The following is a 21,990-nucleotide window of genomic DNA, read 5'->3' on the forward strand; positions in this document are numbered from 1 at the left end:
TTACACGCTTCACGACTCATTTAAACTTAGCAAAGTGTAATTAGAAGACTACACGTCCCACAGTGCCTTACGGCACAACTTTCCGCGGCCGACCTCCGCGTTAAAAGCTAACGCGGCCTCCATCCATTTGGCCCACAATACGCCGGGATTTCCCAATTGCTTCCTGGGAGATGTAGTTCCACGGTATAAAACCCTCGGGGCGAAGGGGAGGCAAAAGACTGCAAGTCCCAGAATGCTTCAGCCTCGCCGTTCGCTGTTGTTCAGGGAAAGCGGCTTCTCCTCAGTCGCCCGGGCCAGCTGCTGGCCGCGGGTCTGGGGCCGCAGGAGAGGACTCGCGTTCGCCTAAGGCGGAGTCGGCTCGCGGGAGCAGCTCGACTGTCTCGGGGTCTTGCTGCGGAGACCCGACGTTTCAACAGCCGGTGGGTGGGTCTGTGCGAGCCGGTCAGCGAAAGGGCTCCAGTCCTCACCCCGCTTTTCAGGCCTCGTTCTTAACGTTTGGACTGGTTTCCCTCAGACTGCTCGGCAATCGGGGGATTGGATGCTCTTCCGTCAAAAACTGGTGGGATGCGGGGAGCGACCTCTTTCCGTGTAGAAAGCTGGCATCTCGATTGGGGGTGGGGGAGAGGTTTGTGTTCCTGATACGCTAGCTTTCAGCTCGTGGGGAACTGATTCCCTTAGGAGCAGTGTTCCCTCTAAGCTGAGTTGGTGTGAGCTAGCTCACAGTTTTTTAGCCTCCGGCACACACATTTTTGCTTTAGCTCAGGAAGGATGGCCCCAGAGCAAATTGATCTATGCAGTAGCCAAATTGCTTGCTCACAACTTTAATGCTAGTAGTTCACAAAGTACACCTTTTTGCTCGCAAGACTCCACAGCTTAGAGGGAGCATTGCTTAGGAGTGGTGACAACCAATAAGTGGTTAGGTTGATAGGCTGGTTCAAATCCTCATTCAACCAGAAAGTGCTTGGAGTGGCCTCGGGCCAGTCACTCTCAGCTGAACCCACTTTAGGGGGGCGTTGTGAGTGTATAGTGGAGCTGGTTGCACGAGAATAAATATGAATTAGATCACTCGGTTGTACCCTAAAGACTTTTGAGGTTCCTTTAGTTCCCATTTTGTCTCCCGTGCTTTTCACCATGTGTGTAAAGCCATTCGGAGAGGTATTCTGGATATAAGGACTAAGCAGCAGATCTCAGGAACGCTGTGGACAGATGCCTGGGGGCAGTTTTGCAATGGATGAAGGCTAACAAGCTGAAACTTAATCACTACCAAACGGTGGTGCTACTGGTGCAGGGAAGGGTTGACCCAGGAAACAGCGTTTGCTCCTGTTCTGGATGGGGTTTGCACTCCCCTTAAAGGAGCAGGTTTGTAGCTTAGGGGTGCTCCTAGCCCCAGGCCTACTGTTGGATAAACAGGGGGCAGCAGTGGCCAGAGGTGCCTTTCAGCTTCTGAGAACAGATCTGGTCTTTGTGGTGCATGCCTTGGTAACATCTAGATTAGATTGCTACAATGCGCTTTACTTGGGGCTATCCTTGAAGACTGTGTGGAAGCTACAGTTATACAGAATGTTGCGGCCAGAGTGCTGGGCGGAGTTGGACATAGTGACACTATCACTTTAGTCTTGTTACACCTACACTGACTTCCTGTTTGCTTTTGGGCTCAATTCTAGATGCTGGTATTGACCTTTAAAGCCCTGTACAGCCTGGAACTAACATACATTAAGGACCACCTTTTCCCATATGATCCTTCCCACACTCTGCAGTCCTCCTTGGAAGCCCTGCTTTGGTTGCCTCAGCCACCTGAGGCTAGATGGGTGGTGACCTAAGAAAGGGCCTTCTCTGTCATAGCACCAAAACTTTGAACCTCTCTCCCCAGGGAGATTTGTCTGTCTTCTCTATCGGTGTCTTTTGCCAGCAGGTGAAGACCTTTTTGTTTTGTCTGACGTAACCCCCACTGGCTCTCTTTGTAGTGCTTGTTTATGTGTTTTTAATTGAATTTTATATTTTAACTGTATTTCAGTTGTTTACATGTTTTAACGTTCTCCACCTTGTGGACTCAGATGATGGAAAGGCAGCATAAAAATATTTTTTTAAAAAATAAATAAGTAAAAACTACATAGAAGTATTGTAAAGGGGAAAAACCCCTCTGTAAATTGCAGGGTTGAATGGTACAAAGGGGAAGAATTGCAGTCTCTCTCATTTCTCTGTAAAAGACTATAGGTTTTTTTTACTTCATTTATAATCCATGTTTGTCTTCAATAAGGACCCAAAGTGGATTATGTCATTTACCTCCATTCTTATTCTTCATTCACAACACTAGGTTAGATTGTGAGTGACCCAAGGTCACCCAGCAGTCTTCCAGAGCAGAATGAGGTCTTGAGCCTGTGTCTCCCAGATCCTAGTCTGATACTTTGACCAGTATATCGCATGGTAATGTAACTCGGCTTGGAACACGTGAATGCACTGTGCAAGTGTTGTCACTGTTATTACAAAACATATTCAGCTCTCTCTCTGTGTTTTTGCAACAACTAAAGTTTAAGTTCCATTTCCTCCTGTGCAACATTTAACTATAGTTAAGTTCATTGACTTCTACAAGAGCCACACATGTGTAAATAGAAGCAAGGTTGGAGTTGTGTGTTTTATCTTGTGGCTCATCAGTATATGATGTTAGAAATTGTTTGATTTTAGTGATTATTGTATGTCTGTTTCCACAGGTTGAATTGCTTATTTTCTGGGGACAGATTTTACCTGTTTTGGCCTTATTTTTTTCTACCCATAATGGAGCACGGGACTCAGTTGTTGGTTCCTGAATGACGGGACCCTTCAATAAAAAAATGGAGAAAAAACGTAGAAAGAAATGAGCCTTACTAGGCTTGATCTGAAAAGACCATGAAGGCAAGACTTTTACTTATCTTGGACAAAACCTTAAGACTGTCCAGTTGAGCAGCAAGGCACCATTTTCTGAAACCAAAAAGGAAAAGGAAAAAAAGAACTGATCCATGGCAAAGCAATGGGCGAATTGAATTAATGGAATGTTTGGAATGAAGCCGTATTCTTTGTTGACCATGAGGCTTACGAACATCTGGTTGTTCCTGACCGCGATCTTACTCTGTGGCAGACACCACTTGGGGACCAGGCTGAGGAATTCGTCTCATGAGAGCCCCCAGTGTCCTGAATGTTCTCATCATATGCTGAAAGTAGAATTTTCATCAACAGTAGTGGAACATGGTAAATGTGTTATTTTTAAAAATCTAATAATAAATGAAATGATGATTTATTTGTGCAAGGTTGAGTTTGGAAAGTGTCCTCTGTTCTGTTTTTTCTTTTTTAAAAGTACAGGATAATTTGGCTGTCTAGAAAATGTAAAGATTCCATCCTACAAGCCATTACAACAAACCCTTTCTAACTTGTCTCCCATGGGATCTCTGAGCATCTGCCACAGAATCCCTGTGTGTTCCAAAGGATTCTGGGGCATATTCCACTGTGCACGACATATTCATATAGGCTGCAAATCCGGCTCATTGGGCTTCATCATTGATATGTGTACTAAGAACTCGGGGTAGCTCATATTCCAATATTAATGATTTCAGATACATTTCTAAGGAGCTCCCAGAATTCCTTGGAATGCATCATATAGCAGTTGCAGTTAAATCATCTGCATGCTGTCCACAGACTATCTGGAACACAATAATCTGTACAGATACATGCATAAAGCTGCCTTACAATAAATCAGATCATTGGTCCATGGTCCATGGCCAGTTCCAGATTTTGGGGTGCCTTGGGCAGACAGTGTCCAGGCCCCCCCTGTGCTAACTACCAGAGCCCTCTTGCCTATCCACCAACATGTCTCCCTTGCTTGCACATCATTCTGCTCACTTGCAAGCTCTCCCACCGCTAATAGTAATAGCTGCCCACAGTGCCCATATGCCCTTACCCCATTGGTGCTGCATAGTGGATACAACTGGAGGTGTCAGTGCCATAGCCACCAGGAATGCTGATGCTTTGTGCACCATCATGCCCTCAAGCAGCATAGAGAGCAAATTCAGCTGGGAGCAGATGTGGCAAAGCACTCAGAAGCAGGCAGTGGAAGAGTGTGGCTGCAGGCATCAGAGGAAATGCATGAGGGAGTCAGCAGAAGTGGGCCCAGCTAGAGGTTATGGCCCCTGGCAGCTGCCCCACTTTAGGGGCATCAGTCCATCAGAGGCGGCAGCGGCAGCTCAGACTTGCAGCTGCTCTCCAGGGCCTCTGGCAGAGATTTTTCAAATAACATACTAACTGGAGATGTCAGGGATTGAACCTGGGACCTTCTGCATGCAAAGCAGAGGCTCTTCCACTCCTCCACACTTCCACTGAGCCACAGTCCTTCCTCTCTTCTTTTTCTGGAAACCTTTATGGCTAATGCATGCCTTTTTCTGGAAGGAGTTCTGCAATTAAGAGGTGCAGAAGAAAAAGACTTGTTTCAAGCTCTCAGAAACTGTTTGGCCTGATGGATCACAGAGCAGGGTCTCTCTGGCTGATTTTTATTTAGAGATTTTTCCCCAGTGGGGACTCAAAGTGCCTTATGATATCATTCTCCCCTCTTCCATTTTATCCTTCCAAGAAGAGCCCTATGAGGTAGGTAAGGCTGATAAAATGACTGGCCCAAAGTCATCCATTGCACTTCTGTGGCAGAGTAGAGATTCGAACCCGGGTCTCTCAGATCCTAATGCGTGTGTCACTTTCCCAGAAACCAAAGAGGCCTGTTGATAAGTCCTGTTGCCTTAGTTGTTGCTCCCTTTTTTGCCTCCAAGTTGCCAAGGGAGGCACCAGCTGGCTCCTTCCATGGAGTGAACAGATTCTGACCCTTCTCATGATCTGAACAATCAAAGTATACAGTGCAGTTATGTTTTTAGGTTGGGATGCCCACCTTCTGGAAGGTGGAAGTGCAGCTGCCAGTTCTGCAAAGGCAGGAGACAAGTTTGGGTAGTACTCAAAAGCGGCAGGCAGATTATGTTTATCTCCAAGACTGCTGCTGTAGCAGAGTTTGCTTTCCTAGTGGGTGGGATGGTTTCCAAAATATAATGAGACACAGAGAGATAAAAAACATGCATGGTGTGTTTGCTTTATGTATATTGTATATTGTGCTTCTTTCAAAACTTGAGTTGTCTTATTTCATAGAATCATAGAGTTGGAAGGGATCTCCAGGGTCATCTAGTTCAACCCCCTGCACAATTTATTTTTATTTTATTTATATCCCGCCCTCCCCACTGAAGGCAGGCTCAGGGCGGCTCACAGGTTAGGGTTGAAATGACAAACAAAATAAAAACATTGATAATACATAAAGCATAAGACAAAGCATAAAACAATATTAAAATATCAGTTAAAACAATATACCAATGGATGCTAGTTCTATGATTTATCGTGCAATTTAAGTTTTAGTTGTCCGTGTTAGATGTGCCATAGGACCCCAGATCGCCATAGCGTGGTGGGAAGTCCAGAATGATGTTAAATTCCAGTTTATGGGCCTAGTCTGTTGCTGCAAGTTATCCTTATGGAAAAGCAAGGTGGAAGAGTGCCGTTTTACAGGCCCTGCGGAACTGTGGGAGCTCTCGCAGGGCCCTAACGTCCTCTGGAAACTTATTCTACCAGCTAGGTGCAGCTGTGGAAAAGGCCCTGGCTCTAGTTGACTGAAGCCTCACTTCCTTGACACTGGGGACTACCAGCAGATTTTGCGATCCGGACCCAAGTGCTCACTGGGGCATATATGGGGAAAGGCAGTCCCTAAGGTATGCAGGAAACTCACAAATACCTTCCCCTAAATTCACAGGATCTTCATTGGTGTCGAATGGCCATCTAGCCTGTTTAAAAACCTCCAAGAAAGGAGAGCCCACCACCTTCCGAGGAAGTCTGTTCTCTTGGGCCTTTAGATATACCATTAACCAGGGTTGGGAACAGGCTGTGCTTTGTTCCCTGTTGCAGATTTCCTCCATCCTCTGTATTCAAATTTGGCATTTTGACTACCCCAGCTAAAATTGTCTCCAGAGATAGTCCTGAGCTTTCTTTGAGATCAGAATCCCTAAATGCCAGCTAATGTTATGTTTGCATCATGATGTTAATGCTTGGTTAATGCCTTTGCCTTGGGATAATAATTCACAAGGATCCTTCTTTAATTTGCTTTAATTTTGAAAGGAGACTTGGTCATTATCCATCCTTCTCTCTGAGATAGTGCTTGCTATTTCTATTTCCAGTGCCTTGTCTTAATGTGTGGCCATTTCTTTCCAGAATACATTGTGGCATTCAATGGCTACTTTTCAGCCCAGGCGAGAAGCAAATTTATTTCCTGGGCTCTGAAGAACAGCGACATTGAGAATTGGAGTATCGTGCCCCGGAACAACCCAGCCAGTGACTACCCAAGTGATTTTGAGGTGATCCAGATCAATGAGAAACAGAAAGATGGCGTGCGGACACTGGAAGACCATCCCAACATCAAACGAGTTACCCCCCAAAGAAAAGTCTTTCGCTCACTCAAGTACACAGAAAGTAAGTTAGAAAAAGTAAAGAAGCCCTTTGCTCACTCAAGTATACTGAAAGTAAGCTGCCTCAGACAGACCCCAAGGCATGTTGGCTAGGGCTATCCCTTTCTGCTCACTGGCTTGACATCTGCCTCCCCCCCTCCTCCTGCAGCCCTCCCAGCACCATTGGCTATGCAGGGAAATTGACAGGGGTAGGACTTCAGCTTGCTGAGTCTGTCTAGGCCTCTCCCAGGCCCATTCTAGCTAACTGGCAGAGTCAGGCTTGCTGCAGTCATTGTTGGGTATGGCTGTCCCAAGGCCAGCCCTTATCCCAGCCTCTCTCTGAGCCCAGAGAGTCAGGGTTCTCTTGAGCATGTTCCCAGGCTAGGCCTCTGCCGGCTCCATTGATGGGACCACCTTCAGCCATGCAGACCTGGGTGGTGGGTAGGGGCCCTGCTACATGGTCCTCCCCCTGCCTCTGGTCCCAGTGGGCCTGTCCCAGTGGCAGCACCCTCAGCAGCAAGGCAAAAATCCTGGCAGCAAAGCAAAAGTCTTGGATGGCCCTGAGACTGCTGACCCATGCACCATCTTTAGCTCTGGGGCAGGGTACTCCATGGGCTGCAGCAGCATCACTGGAGGCCAGTCAATGGTTCATATCTCATTTTGGTTTCTTTTTGGGGTCACATTAAAGCAGGGGTGTCAAACATGTGGCCAGAGGGCCCAATCAGGCCTCCAAAGGGCTCCTATCAGGCCCCCAAGCAACTGGCTGTCATCTGCTTCCTTGTCCCTCTCTTTACTGCTTCTGCATCACAGCTTGTTTTGCCAGGATTGCTCAATTGCACAGGAGCTACAAAGCAAAGCCCCTATTTTCTCCATTGGCTGAGGCTCCTCCCTTGGGGAGGAAGGTAGGGAGGGAGAGCTTGCTTTGCCAGACCCTCTCAATCACACAGAGCTACTGAGTCAAGCCTTTCTTCCTTCCATTGGCTGAGGCTCCTCCCCCTTCTGGTTCCCTGGGAAGGGAAGAAAAGAGCCAGAACTTCCTTTGCACAGTTCTCTGGAAAGCACCTTTAAGACCAACGAGTGCTAATGTTTTAAACATGTTTTATTTTAAGTTAAAAAAAACCTTTAATTGTGTTTTTCTGTGTCCTTTATAAAGTTTATATCTTTTTTTTTTAAAACTTTAAATTTTTTATTAATTTTTCAACCAAAACCAACAATCAAATACACACTCAACAACAAATACTTACAATGATATACGTACATTATAGTCATGGCATAAATATCATTCATGTTAAGTAGAGCGCCTCTAAACCCTTTGATTGTTTTCCACTGCATTACATTTTACGACACATGGCCCGGCCCAACAAGGTCTCATTTATGTCAGGTCCGTCCCTCATAACAAATAAGTTTGACACCCCTGCATTAGAGTGTGACAGTGTAGGGAAGTGGCTTTGTTGTATAGGGTATAGATCTAAGGGCTCTTTGATCTTTTTTTTTTAATCCTTTCTACAACTCTCAAAATGCATAGCTGATCCAGCGTTTCCCTGTAATGAAACCCGATGGACCCAAAAATGGCAGTCCTCTCGTCCTCTCAGAAGAGCGAGTTTGTCACTGGGCTCCGGATTTTGGCATGCAACTGGCAGGCACTCGAGCAGGCGTTTGCTGAGAGCTATACCTCGACAAGTGGCTCAGACGCTTCAGGCGGACGTGCTCTGGCAAATGGGTTTTACAGGTATTTCTTGTCTGGTCACAAGCTGTGGATGGTATTCATAAGGATTGGAATGTAAAGCTGATAGGATTGCTGCACAGTTTAGTGGAAGTAGCTTCCCCACCATTATGTTACAGGGATGGCTAGCCTGTGGATAGTGATCCCATATGGTAGCAGAATGCATACCACAGGAGTCTGCATTCCTGCAGAATCTTAAAGCATACCTACATCAGAGACTTTAACTGGTATTAAAAGAAATCATAGTCGGTAAGGCTGGGTTAGGAATCAATCATAGTACCCTCTCTGAGTGAGAATTCCTGGAGTTCTTTGGGGAAGGTACGATGGTTGAATTGGTATAAAACTACTATAAATTTATTGTTTAGGTATGCATACAGATTCTGTAAGGAGGAGCTAATTGTAAAGCAGCCCAGTGTTTTAATATGCCACATGGGAAAGCCACATCAATAAAAAAGCCAAAGAAGTCTTTTTTCCCATTGTATTACATTGATCTTTTGCTGTATAAACATTGACATTCTTTTCAGTATCATTATAACTTGTTGCGGAAAGACAAACTTCAGTGGTCTGTTTTTATTTGCAACAGGAAGCAAATTCCTCAAGGCAGAACCTATTAAATTGTTCTCATGACAGGGATGTTGGTTTTTTTTTAGAGTGATGAGATTATATACTTCATTCCTTTTTATTTGCACAAACCTACCCAACTACTGCAGTCATCTTTGGAGGCCCCACTTTGAGTGTCCCTGCCTTCTGAGATTAGGTGGGTGGCACCTTGGGGAAGGGCCTTCTTAGTTGTGGCACCAGAACTCTGGATTCTCTCCCCAGGGAGACTTCTCTGTCCCTTTCCATTGTCATCTGCCACCAGCAGATGAAGATTTTATGTTGTGTTCAGCATTCCCTCAGTAATCCCTGCTTCCTGCCAAATGTTGTTTTATGTTTTTGTAGCTTTGGTTTTAAGGATTTTTGGCAGGGGAAGTTAATGTGATTGCATTATGTATCTTTTTAATTTGTTAGCTGCCTTTGTGGCACTAATGAGGGCAGAAAGGAAGGGTTCAAATTCTGTATAATAAAACAAATTTAATAAGCTGTGCATTGCTGTACAGCTGAGAAGAGCATTTGATATGTGTTGCATTATCTCCTCATGTCCAGTTGGCATATGCATAATAAACTTTTGAAAGATTTTGAAGAAACGTCTCTTACTTGGATATAACTTCATAACTCCTTATCTCTGCAAATAGGAGCTGGAGTACGAGTAGCTGTATTTGACACTGGACTGAGTGAGAAACATCCGCACTTCAAGAATGTAAAAGAGAGAACCAACTGGACGAATGAGAGGACCTTGGACGATGGTGAATTTGACTGTTCTTGAAATAAAGCTTATCAAACGTCCCCATTCTGCAGTTGTAGATGTTTGAGCCATTGCTGGAATGTTGGATCCCTCCAGCAGGCAGTCTAGTCCTGCCTAGTCTTGAGACCCCTTGAGAAACCACCTTTGGCTCATTGAGCGTGGTTAGGTCCAGATTTATTTCACTGTAATTTGATATTGCAGTGAAAGAAATTTCTCAGTTTGCATCACCTCCTAACTCAGGCCTGTGCACTTGTGTTCTGAAGAGGGAGAGAGAAAGAGAGAGACCAGCCAGCTGATGGGTACCCAAGAGTTACATTTCTGCTTCAAAATTATAGCAGTTCATTTTCTTACATTTTGAGTTCTGTCTTCTTTTCATCAGTGGGGATTATTTAATTAATTTAGTAATTTATTTTATGCTGTCAAGTCTCACAATTTTTTTTGCCAAGATGTAGCAAGGTTTCTTTGAATTGTCTGAATCATCAGTGCGAGGATGTTTGTGCACTCAGGTTATTGTTAAGAGTATTAAATCACAGTGACAGTGACCGCAGAACATTTTGAGTCATATTTCACCTGCCACTTCCATTCAACAGGCCTGGGCCATGGGACTTTTGTAGCAGGTGTGATAGCTAGCATGAGAGAGTGCCAAGGGTTTGCACCAGATTCGGAACTCCACATATTTCGAGTTTTCACTAATAACCAGGTAAGCTCCATAAACTGACTGCAGTGTCGTGTTATTAAACATGCTGTTCAGTTCGCTGAAGGCTGAGAATTGGCCTCTTGTTCTAGCTGCTGTAAGCTGCTGTTCATTGAAGGGGTGAGGATTGAATCTGAAGACTTGACAGCCCAGCCCTTTTCAGAACTCTTCCAGATGAAGCCTACTAGACTTCATTTGGAGTAACTCTGCATAGGATTGTGCTTTGTACATTCGAGCTTGTATTTTGCCTTTTCTCTGGGTGACACTTTTGGGGTTCATCTGTTCTATGTTAAATGCGTTATTTATGTTATTGTAAGCAGCCTTGACTGAAGTTCTACATTAAAAAAAAATTCTATTTCCATTCTGCAATGTTCAGTTGACTGTATTCAAGCAAATATGTGGAGTACCTGACTAGTGTTGGAGAGATCTGGATTCAGATTCTCGCTCTGGGCATGAAGCTAATTGGATTATATGGAACTTACTGTCATTCAGCCTAACTGAACTTGCAAAGTTGTCATGATGTTAAAATCATGCTGGAGGCACTGTCCATGTTACTTGGGAGCAGTGTTGAAGTGAATAACCTATTTTCTGTCTGCCGCAGTTCTGTCCCTTAAAAAAAAGTTTATAGTGTAAAGCTTATGTTTTCCATTTTAAAATGAAATTGCATTTTAAAACTAATGGATGAAGAGAAGATTCAATAAGAATTGCTCTGTGGAATAGCTTATTTGACCATTCAGTCGGGGTAGATGCAGGGTCTGGTTTTTTATGTCTTTTTTTTCCCTAATAAAATTTTTGTGTAGCAAATATAAAGTTTTACAAATTCATCTCCAATTATATAAATAAATAATCTAGTCAATATTAAATTGATTTCACCATGCTAGTCAGAATTCCATTTATCAAACTTGCTTAACTTTTTACCATGCAACATAGAAGTTAGTCTACACATTTCTTTGGTTTTTTTCCAACCACTCCTTTTTATTTGGAGTTATGTGCCTTTCTCAATATCTAGCAAAACCTGATCTTGCAGAGGTTATGGCATTTCAAACCATTAAAAAGTTGCTTCCTTAACATTGCTTATTATTAGTGATTAAATGCTTTTCTTTCATAATTAGGTGTCATATACGTCTTGGTTTCTGGATGCCTTTAATTATGCCATCTTAAAGAAAATAGATGTCTTAAACCTCAGTATTGGGGGCCCAGACTTCATGGATCATCCTTTTGTTGACAAGGTTTGTATGAAGAGGGAATAGAGAAACCATTTAGGCAGCAGCATCTTTATTTCTGAAGTAATAGATGAACACTGAGCTCAGTTGTGATCCTGGAAGAACTTGACAAGCTGTAGCCTGAGTCCCACATATGGGTTGAATAAAGCTGACCCACTTTGAAGGGTTGTTATAAGGAGGCCGAGATAATGTGAATTGCTTTAAACACTCTAAAACAATGCTTTAAAGTTTAAACATTAAGCACTGTTTACATGACATACCTGTTTGCCAGATCGTACAGAGGCTGTCACTTTTTATTTTAAATTTTTTTACCACACCTTCCCCCAAAATGCAAGGTAGCTTGTGGAATAGACAATAGAATTGAGATAGCATGAAAACCTGACTTGGCATTTCCTGCAGTGGCTGCTCATCAAGCACCCTGCAGTGCAGACTAACTAAATCAGACTAATCCGAGTGGGTGTTCTGCAACTGTGGCACTTGGTGGCAGTGGTTTGAAGGGCATTAAAAAGCTCCTTTTCTGTGCTTATGACTAACGTACAATGTTTCAAAAACTGTCATTTTTAAATTTTATAGGTTTGGGAGCTGACAGCAAACAATGTTATAATGGTCTCTGCTATTGGAAACGATGGCCCATTATATGGGTAAGCACTTTGACAATGTTGTCTAAGGACTGTTCTTTCGCAGTTACTCCCAGAAAACAAATGATTATTTTTCCCTTCTGAAATGTTGTTTTGTCTTTTACTTGTAGAATGACCTTGGTAAGGTTGCCCTTTCTCCCACATTATTTTCATCTGGTCTTTCTCCCCAGAAACTCCATAGCATTGCAGCCTTTTTTGCAAGGGGGAGGAACTCTTGTATCTATTTTATTATTTTATTTCACAAGCCTGTTTCTTTTGAAGTAGTCATTAATCTGGATTCTCTCACTGGGTGTGTTCTCTTGTTTCAGAACTCTCAACAACCCTGCTGACCAAATGGATGTAATTGGAGTTGGTGGCATTGACTTTGAAGACAATATAGCACGGTTTTCATCCAGGGGAATGACCACTTGGGTTAGCATCTTTACAAATTCTCCTCCTTCCCCTTCTTCTTCTTTAAAGTGTGTCTTCATGCCAAACAAACAAAAAAAAATCCAGTATTGTAGGCATATGCAGTTTAGGTGATGCTTGGAGTCGTTCAGTGGTGAGATGAGCTTCACACAGCTACATCAGTTAATGAGCGGATTTTTTTAGGAACTAAGACCAGCGGCTGCATCTTGTTGTAAGCATCACAGTATATTTACTGTAAAGGAAGGGGACACTGAATACAAGACAATCCCCCTAAAAATGTTTTACATAAAACTTAAAAGTGTACAGAACTATTTTCTTGATGGCAGACCTAGGAGAAACAACCCCCTCCCCCCCACCCCATCTTCCTCTTCAGTAAAAACAGTGAGACCTACCTGTCTTTAGGACTCAGGGTTAAGTTGGGAAAGGCTGGGGAAACCTTTTTTTTTTGTGACATATTGTTCTGTTGGTTTCCCTTCTCCGCTTATCAGCCCAGAACCTTTGGGACAATATGGATTAGAAATAAGCCATTTCTGCAAATTGGGAAAATACGAATTAAGAGCACTTTGTAATCATGCTAGGACCCATTATTCATGGCTAGCAAAATGCCAGCATTAGGACAAGAAGGCTTCCAAGGAAGTCTAGAGGCCAAGCAAGTCTGTGGGCCCTCGATACAGAGACCAGTTTCTCTCCCCCTTTCTGCTATGGAATCCCTGTACAGTTGGCAGTGCTGAAGGGCAACTTTTGTTCTTGGCAGAACAACATTCCAAGTGTAGCATTGCATGCTGGGTCATTCCTATGGGGAAAAGTACTCATGAACCTTTCAGTTCTCCCACAAAGGAGGATACTGCTGGGGTGGGGACAAAGCTTGCTTCTTATCTCTGCTGATCCCATTGCGAGATTCCAAATGAGTGGATACAGCTATATACCCATTTGGGGTGCTTTATGTTACTAATGCACAGAGCTTTCTTTGCAGGAAAAGACCAGCAGTAACTGATTTGCATATCAGGCCACACACCCTGATGTCACCATTGTTTCACACAGGGCTTTTTGTAGGAAAAAACAACAGGGTCATTTGCATATTAGGCCACACCCCCTATGCCGAGCCAGCCACAACTGCGTTCCTAATACAGCTATAAATACAGAGCTCTGGTATGATGTAGTGCTTAGATTAGAATCATTAGACTAGGACCATGATGGCGAACCTATGACACGCGTGTCACTGGTGACACGCGAGGCAATTTGGCTGACACACCGGAAACCAAGGAGCGTGGCGAGCCGCGAGTCCTTCGGAGGCTGCTGAGCCCGTCTCGGAGGAGCAGCAGCTGCTAAGGTGAAGGCGAGAAGAGGCGGCAGCAGCGCAGCGGGCCGCTGCCTCTTTCCCGGGCTCCAGGCCGGGGGTGGGGGTGGGAGGGAAGGTTGGCCGACGCTGCCAGCGCCTCGCCTTGACCTGGGGGTGGGAGGAGACAGCCTCCTGGCGCAACCTGTCCCCCACCCAAAGCAGAGGCAGCCAAACGCGCCTCCTCCTCCTCGCAACAGGGCCGAGCTTTGCAACCCCCTTTTCCCACCCTCCCCGGGGCCTGAGGAAATAGGTGGGTACAGCAAGAAAGAAAAAAAGAGCATTGCAAAAAAAGAGGCGGGGGGGGAAGAAGTGCCCTCCTCGGCGGGTCGCGCCTTTGCAATGCCGGGGCTTTGCAAATGCAGGAGCAAGGCAGGCGTGTTTTTTTCCGTTTGTTTGCATGGAGCGGCTGGGGGGGGGGGGGAGGCAGAGATGGCATTGCAGCAGTGTGTGTGGGGTGCAATGCCCGAGGGGGCGTCGCTCTTGGGCCTGTTGTGGGGCTGCCCCCCCCTCCTCCTCCTCCTCCACCCGGTCCTGGTTTTTTTTTTTGCAACCAACATGATCTTTCTCACTTTGCTCTCTCGCTCTTTCTCATGGCCGCCTGCCGGAGGCGGGGTTTCAGATTTAAAGGACAAGCTGCCCTTTTCAGCTTGGAAGAGGAGGAAGGGGGTGGGCGATGGGGGCTGTGTGTGGGTTGCAAAAGAGCAAGGGGAGGGGAGCATTGGGTCGCCCCCCTTGGCTTCCCTTGGCAAGCGCTGGAGGAGAAAAGGCGGGAAGAAAAAAAGATACACCCTTTCCCGCAGGGTTACCAATCCCCAGGTGGGGGCAGGGGATCCCCCTTTCCCCAAAATACCCCCCCAAGTTTCAAAACGATTGGACCAGGGGGTCCAATTCTATGAGCCCCAAAAGATGGTGCCCCTATCCTTCATTATTTCCTATGGAAGAAAGGCATTTTAAAAGGTGTGCTGTCCCTTTAAATGTGATGGCCAGAACTCCCTTGGAGTTCAGTTATGCTTGTCACACCCTTGTTCCTGGCTCCACCCCAATGTCTCCTGGCTCCACCCCCAAAGTCTCCTGGCTCTGCCCCCAAAGCCCCCAGATATTTCTTGAATTGGACTTGGCAACCCTAGTCTGACCTAGGCTGCAAATATCATCAAATTATTGATATTTCTTGAAGTGACACGGTGAAGTGACACGCGACCCGAGGAAGACTACACTTTTTCCCGATTTTCGACACACCAAGCTGAAAAGGTTAGCCATCACTGGACTAGGATCTGGAAAACTCTGGGTTGAATCTCTCATCTGCCATGGACATTAGCTGAGCCAGTCACTCTCTTTTACCCTAACTGACTTCACAAGGCCCAGACCTGGATGGCTCAGGCTAGCACAGGTCATCAGATCTCAGAAGCTAAGCAGGGTCAGCCCTGGTTAGTATTTGGATGGGAGATGACCAAGGAAGTCCAGGGTTGCTCTGCAGAGGCAGGCGATGGCAAACCACCTCTGAATGCCTCTTGCCTTGAAAACCCTGCAGGGTTGCCCTAAATCAGTTGCAACATGATGGCATTTAACATTTTACACACCTCACAGGTTGGTTGTGAGGATGGAATGAGGACAGGTGAACGATGTAAGCTCCTTTGGGTCCCTGTGGGGAGCAATACAGGGTACAAATGAAAAAAACAAAGAAATATTATGGTGCTAGACTTTTGCCATATCGCAGTCTATCCATCTGCATTGTAACAACTTTCCTCTACCCCTATTGTTATTCATCTTGCTTGAATGAATTTTACCCATGTTGATACACCAGCAGTAATGAATTGATGTGCTGGGACAATTTTCATCCTCCAGTGCCAAGATATTACCCTACTGCTTTTTGATGGCAAACTGAGAGTGCTTCTGGCCTATAGCTGTGGGCATTAAGAGTACTAGGCAACGGTTGGGTGGTTTTAAAGGCCAAGAAGTTCTTGTCTGAATGGAGGCCGCGATGCCAGTGGAGTCACCCATGCTGTGTTTCCTTCTGTTTCCCTCCCAAGGAATTGCCCGGAGGCTACGGTCGAGTCAAGCCAGATATAGTCACCTATGGCTCTGGAGTGAGAGGGTCTGGCATGAAAGGTGGGTGCCGCTCCCTCTCTGGGACCAGCGTGGCCTCCCCAGTCGTGGCAGGTGCTGTCACTCTGCTAGTAAGGTAGGTGGCTCAATTTACACTTGCTTTTATTAATGACCCAGCCTGATCTCATATCTCAAAAGCTAAGCAGGATCAGCAGGGCTTTTTTTGTAGCAGGAACACCTTTGCATATTAGGCTGCACACCCCTGATGTAGCCAATCCTCCAAGAGCTTTCAGGGCCTGCTATAAGCTCTTGGAGGATTGGCTACATCAGGGGAGTGTGGCCTAATATGCAAAGGTGTTCCTGCTACTATAAAAGCCCTGAGGGTCAGCCCTGGTTAGTATTTGGATGGGAGACCACCAAAGAAGTCCAGGGTTGTTATGCAAAGGCAGGCAATGGCATCTTTTGTACATCTTTTGCCTTGAAAATCCTGTGGGGTTGCCATGTCAGCTGCAGCTTGACATCATTTTAACCACAGCCTTGGGACAAACTGGTTTTGTAACTGCAGGAAGGAGTTCCAGATGTCAAGGGAAGCTGAGTTTGCGAAGAGTGGAAATGCTTGGCCCTTCATTGAGCGTTCAAAGCACTCTTCAATACACAGTCGCCATAATCCCTAGAATAGCTCCGTAAGGCATGGCTGTGGCATCCCTGTAATGCACAGGGAGGGGAAAGAATCTGTGCTTGAGATAAGATTTGAACTGGCAGTTTCTTGTCCAGTAGTATCTCATGCATTAGCACCAAGATTCATGCACAAAGTGCAGTAGCCATCCCATTTTTTCCTCAAATGATACTTAAGGTATAAAAAAGTTTAATTGGCCCAGTGAGCTCTTGTTGATTTAACACTTGAATTCATGGGATCTTAGACATGATGATGATATTGGATTTATATCCTGCCCTCCACTCTGAAGCTCAGAGTCTCAGGAGTGGCTCACAATCTCCTTTATCTTCCTCCCCCACAACAGACACCCTGTGATGTGGGTGGGGCTGAGAGGACTCTCACAGCAGGTGCCCTTTCAAGGACAACCTCTGCTGGAGCTATGGCTGACCCAAGGCCATTCCAGCAGGTGCAAGTGGAGGAGTGGGGAATCAAACCCAATTCTCCCAGATAAGAGTCTGCACACTTAGCCACTACACCAGACTGGCTCTCCGGAGGACCATCTTTCACTGTCAATGACAATAGTTTTTGAAATGTTCACCCCCTTGGCTGTTATTTTTACCATTTCATGCTGTCGGATGCCATTTGTTGTTACATTGTTGTAATTCAGACTAGCCAATTTATTGCCCTGTAAAAGGCTCTTAGTTTTAGAGAACGGCTGTGATATTTTACGGGGCAAAATATTTTCTTGTCTAAACATTTTAGGAATGGATTTGACCACATAAGTACCATCAGAGTTGGTGGGATTTACTTCTGAGTAAACAAACACAGGATCAGATTGTTAAGCAGACACTCTGACCCCGGTGGATATCAGAAGAAATAAAAATGGGCACATACATGAAATGAGGTGGTCAGAATAAAGTCAGATGTTTCTGCATGCTCTTTTAAGCACTTCTGGTATCTGGCCTATACAAATGTCTGCAGTATTCACCTCAACTCACAGCTATCCTGCTTAGATTTTCAGTGATCAATTAAGTTTATCATTTTAACTGTGTTACTTTGGTACATCACCTGTTGGATAGTGTAATGTGCCAAGTGTTTATCATTTTTAGCACAGTTCAGAAGCGCGAAATGGTAAATCCAGCTAGTATGAAACAGGCTCTGATTGCATCAGCACGCCGGCTTCCTGGAGTCAACATGTTTGAGCAAGGCCATGGCAAACTGGATCTCCTCAGGGCTTACCAGATTCTCAACAGTTATAAACCCCAGGCCAGGTGAGCACTTAGTAATCTGTCAATCTTTGCTATGGTTTGACTTTCTCTGAAAGATTTCTTTAGCCCAGCCTTCTACAGACCTATATTAGCTTCTGGGTTTTTTTCTTCCTCCATTTCTGAACTTTTTTTTACACTGGAGTTTTGTTGAACAAAGGTTTCTCTTTGCACAGAGAAGGATAAAGCGAACAGGCAATCAAACCTGCCTCTGCAAGGCAGTATGAGAAGCTACCATAACTGCAGTGTTACAAAGGAAGATTTGCTTCAGTTATTTTTATTTAGCGTGTTTTTCTTCCCACCCTTTTCTTCCATTCCTACCCACACAACAGCACTGGTAGTTTAGGCTGAGAGAGAACTGGCTCAAGGTCACCAGTAGGTTTCCACGGCAGAGGGAGGATTCCAGCCTGTTGGAGTATTACTTACAATAGGCTGGGTATACAAAACTTTAGATGCAAGTGAAACTACTGAAGAACTTTCAGCTGCCCTTTGATTAAATTTCGGTAGAGTCAGCAGAGAACCCTGTAAAATTGTCTGCAGTGGGTGGGGGCAGAAGGGTCTGCCAATTGGCTGTTCCAGTTCTGAACAATTTTACCCTTCCCCCCCCCCACCTGTGATATTATTTCCTACCACGTTAACTTGATATGAGTACTGCTGAATGTTCACTGTGTTTTTTTCAAATTTAATCTTGATTTTTACACCCTGAGATTCCCTGGGGAGTATGGAGGCAGGTGTAATTTGTATTTTCTGCTTTTTAAAACATATTTGTTTTCTTTGTCTGTTCAGTCTAAGTCCAAGCTATGTCGACTTGACAGAATGTCCGTATATGTGGCCTTATTGTTCTCAGCCGATCTATTACGGAGGCATGCCAACTATTGTGAACGTTACCATCCTTAATGGAATGGGAGTCACTGGAAGGATCGTAGACAAGGTAGGACCTGAGAGCATCATGGTGCAGCTAAACCTGGAGGGCAGCTACCACTCAGGAACCTGTATGTCTTCATTGAGGCTACCATACCAGTGCCCTTCAGAGAACTATAGAGAACAGGGGTCAGCACAGTGCCATTATTTATGTTGATATAAACATAGATAATCAATATTTTAAAATTGCTTGGGGGGCAGTATTTTCTCTGACTTTTGGGACCCTTTTGGCTTTGTTTTATATTTTCTGTTACACACATTGTAATGTATTTTATTCTCATGAAGATGGATCTGTCAAAATATTGCATTAGCATTCCTAATCAGGTCAACACATTGCTGTGTTCCCTGTGTCTGCATTTCTAAGATAACATTAAGGGTCTTGAAATTCCGCACCCCCCCCCCCCCCCCCCGTTGCAGTGTAGGCCAAAGATCAAGTGGCACCAGTTCAGTAATTCCCACTAAAAATAATTCCAGCAAACACATAAGTGGGTTATCTTGGTTTTCTAAAGCATCTGTGGTTCAGTGTTCCGGTGAGCAAAACAGCAAACTAACAACTGGTCTCGTGTTTTTAAATGGGGAGAGCATTAACTTTTGCATTTATGACAGAATAATTCACAAAGCCTTTGCTATTACGTAGTTTTATTTGATATTGAAAGTATCTCAGTTTGTTAAAAGAAGCTATATTACACTGTCATTTTAATGTAACTGGTGTTTGAAGAACCACACTATTTCTTCTGGCCTAGGAGGAAGGGGCTGTAGCTTTGGGGAGGGGGCCATGGCTTAGTGGTAAAGCACCTCATTGGCTTGTCAAAGATCCAAGTTCAATCCCCAGCCTCTTCAGTTTAAAAAAGGTAGACTCAACGTGAGACTTTGGACAGTCGTTGCCAGCATGAATAGATGAGATTGACCTTCAGGGATGGAAGGTCTGATTCCTTATAAGGAATCGGATTCACATGTTCATGGGTATGTTTGTCAAACAGGAACTTCTTAGAACACAATGCAAATTGTTTCTCAAATTGCGGGAACTATCAAAAGCTTCTGCTACATCATTGGGATGGGTAGGTGTCTGCTCATCAAGACAAATCCAGAATCTCACTTCCCTTGAAAACCAGACTTTTGGGTGTTCCTTTGTTGGATTCTGGATACTCTTTGGCTCTGTCAGCCTGTAATGTTTCTTTAAAAGCTGAGTTGCAACTGATCTCACTGAATACTGAAGCTGCTGAAGGGAAAACTGTGAAAGGATCCTGAGACCTTGCACTCTGGGTTGATCGACACTGATGCTGGTTGCCTGCCTGCAGACTGTGGCTGGCCAATCAGGAGACAGCCTTGTTAAACAGCATTCCCTTCCAGTGTAAATTGTCACCTCCCTTTGCTTGTAGGCCTTAATTATTTGCTCCCTGATTAAATCGCTTTTCATATTTTGTAACCTACCTCAAGTCTCAGTGAGAAAGGCAAGCAATACAAGGAGTGAATAGCCCTCATTGTTGTGATGATGACAAGCAACATGAACATTATAACCGGCTTGCAAAGTATATCAAACCCTGTTTAAGATTAAAAACTCTGGTTAGCCGCTCTGCTGGTGTTAATGTTAAAGCAACATTGCTAAAGCAACACTAGCACCATTTCTTGTGCCCACCAAATAAAGTGGGCGGGGCCAATGAAGCTTCTGATTAGTCATTGGAGATCTGACAAATACGGACAGCTGTGTGTTTCTTGGCTAGCTCAATGTACTTGTGTGTGCAAGAAAATATTTTTAAGCAGTATGTTCATTTTTTAAAAAGCATCCTGTTAAGCAGAGCTTCTGTGTTTGAAATGCTGAAGAGCTACAATCAGAGTTAGGCAGAACTTCACTCCCCGACTTTGGGTGGTTGGCTCCACCTCTTGGGGCAGCCATTTTGTGGATGAGTCCACCATCCTGGGTCAGATTTACAAAGGTGCCTGGAGGCTGGAAAAGGTTGGGAACCTCTGTGCTAAAGCTGCAGTTAAGGAGGAGACAGAGAGATGGTGTTAGTGTGTATTCACATGCCTGACTCACTGTTTGCAAACCACAGTTTGCAGGGAGTCAGCGTTATGTTTGCACCAGATCTGTATATATAACAGTGAGCTGATGGAACAATTCTTTGCGTCCCCTTCCAATATAATGTAGATCAGCTTTGTCCAAAAATGAAACAAATTGCATTTTCCTTTCCTCCATGCAGCCTGACTGGCAGCCTTATCTACCGCAGAATGGAGATTACATCGAGGTGGCTTTCTCCTATTCCCCTGTTTTATGGCCTTGGTCAGGGTACCTAGCAATCTCCATCTCTGCAGCCAAGAAAGCAGCCTCCTGGGAGGGCATCGCTCAAGGACACGTCATGATCACGGTCTCTTCTCCTGCAGAAAACGACGTAAGCCAGACTCCCTTTTCTTGCTGGTGCTTTGAGGATGTTCTGTTCAGCAAACCTGTAACTGCTTCCCATCAATGTACAGTTGCTGTTCTTGTGGCTTTGTTTGTGGAGAGGAGCATAAGAAGGCATCTTCCTATAATGGGCCTTTCTTGCTGTTCGAACTGAAGGATGTAATGAAGTGTAATGAGAGATGCAACACAGGCCAGTTTTCTGTTTCTGATCCTGAAAAGCTGTTTTCTGTGACAGTACTTGGGTTTTTCCCCCCTTTTAGCCTCAGGAAGTACTGTGGGATTCTTGCAGTGTAGTTAGGTTATTTTAGATGCTGGGCAATGACCTGGGGTGGGGAATCATTAATGTCAGGTGTTCTGAGAACTATTATTCCCAGAATAGAAGGAAATGTAGTAAAGAGGGTGAAGCACAGAGCTCTCTCTCGTTCCCTTGCTGAGGTCCTGAACTTTCACCCTGAAGTCCAGCTGTGTTGGTGACACTGATGGGGTGGCTGACTGTTGTGGATGTACAGCTCATCTTTGGGGTCAGCTGGTCCAACTCTGACCCAGTTTGCTCAACAACTTATTATGTGAGAAGCCCAAATCACAAAAGCCTCTTTGGGATATTCACACATAGTTGTGCGGTTCATTCATTAATTCCCTGTTTTAAACAAGATATATTTTGCCCTCTGCAGCCATTATAGGTTCTTGAGGTACAAGATGTCTTATGTAGTAAAAAAAATGATAAAAACCTTAGAAATAGTATAGTCATATCAGGGAAAAACATGGCCTGCCTTTTTTGTCCCAGGTGCTGAGACTATGCTCTTTGGTCTCAGAGCAACATGATATGAAAGGCTGTATGAAACAGTTTTAT

At 44.7% G+C, this 21,990-nt stretch overlaps 1 protein-coding gene across 1 annotated transcript in view; it reads left to right on the plus strand.

Annotated features, from left to right (window-relative positions):
• Nucleotides 1-129: 129 nt before the first annotated feature.
• The window catches only part of MBTPS1 (membrane bound transcription factor peptidase, site 1), a 37,559-nt gene continuing 15,698 nt past the window's right edge, over nucleotides 130-21,990 (plus strand). The window contains 13 exon segments of the mRNA XM_060254452.1: nucleotides 130-419; nucleotides 2,709-3,222; nucleotides 6,256-6,513; nucleotides 8,014-8,217; nucleotides 9,447-9,557; nucleotides 10,147-10,256; nucleotides 11,363-11,479; nucleotides 12,047-12,114; nucleotides 12,420-12,522; nucleotides 15,886-16,037; nucleotides 17,666-17,827; nucleotides 18,608-18,752; nucleotides 20,941-21,129. Coding sequence (XP_060110435.1) covers nucleotides 3,027-3,222; nucleotides 6,256-6,513; nucleotides 8,014-8,217; nucleotides 9,447-9,557; nucleotides 10,147-10,256; nucleotides 11,363-11,479; nucleotides 12,047-12,114; nucleotides 12,420-12,522; nucleotides 15,886-16,037; nucleotides 17,666-17,827; nucleotides 18,608-18,752; nucleotides 20,941-21,129 — 1,815 coding nt within the window. The 5' untranslated portion in view covers nucleotides 130-419; nucleotides 2,709-3,026.

The sequence above is a fragment of the Heteronotia binoei genome, chromosome 14 (assembly GCF_032191835.1).
Source record: "Heteronotia binoei isolate CCM8104 ecotype False Entrance Well chromosome 14, APGP_CSIRO_Hbin_v1, whole genome shotgun sequence".
NCBI lineage: Eukaryota > Metazoa > Chordata > Lepidosauria > Squamata > Gekkonidae > Heteronotia > Heteronotia binoei.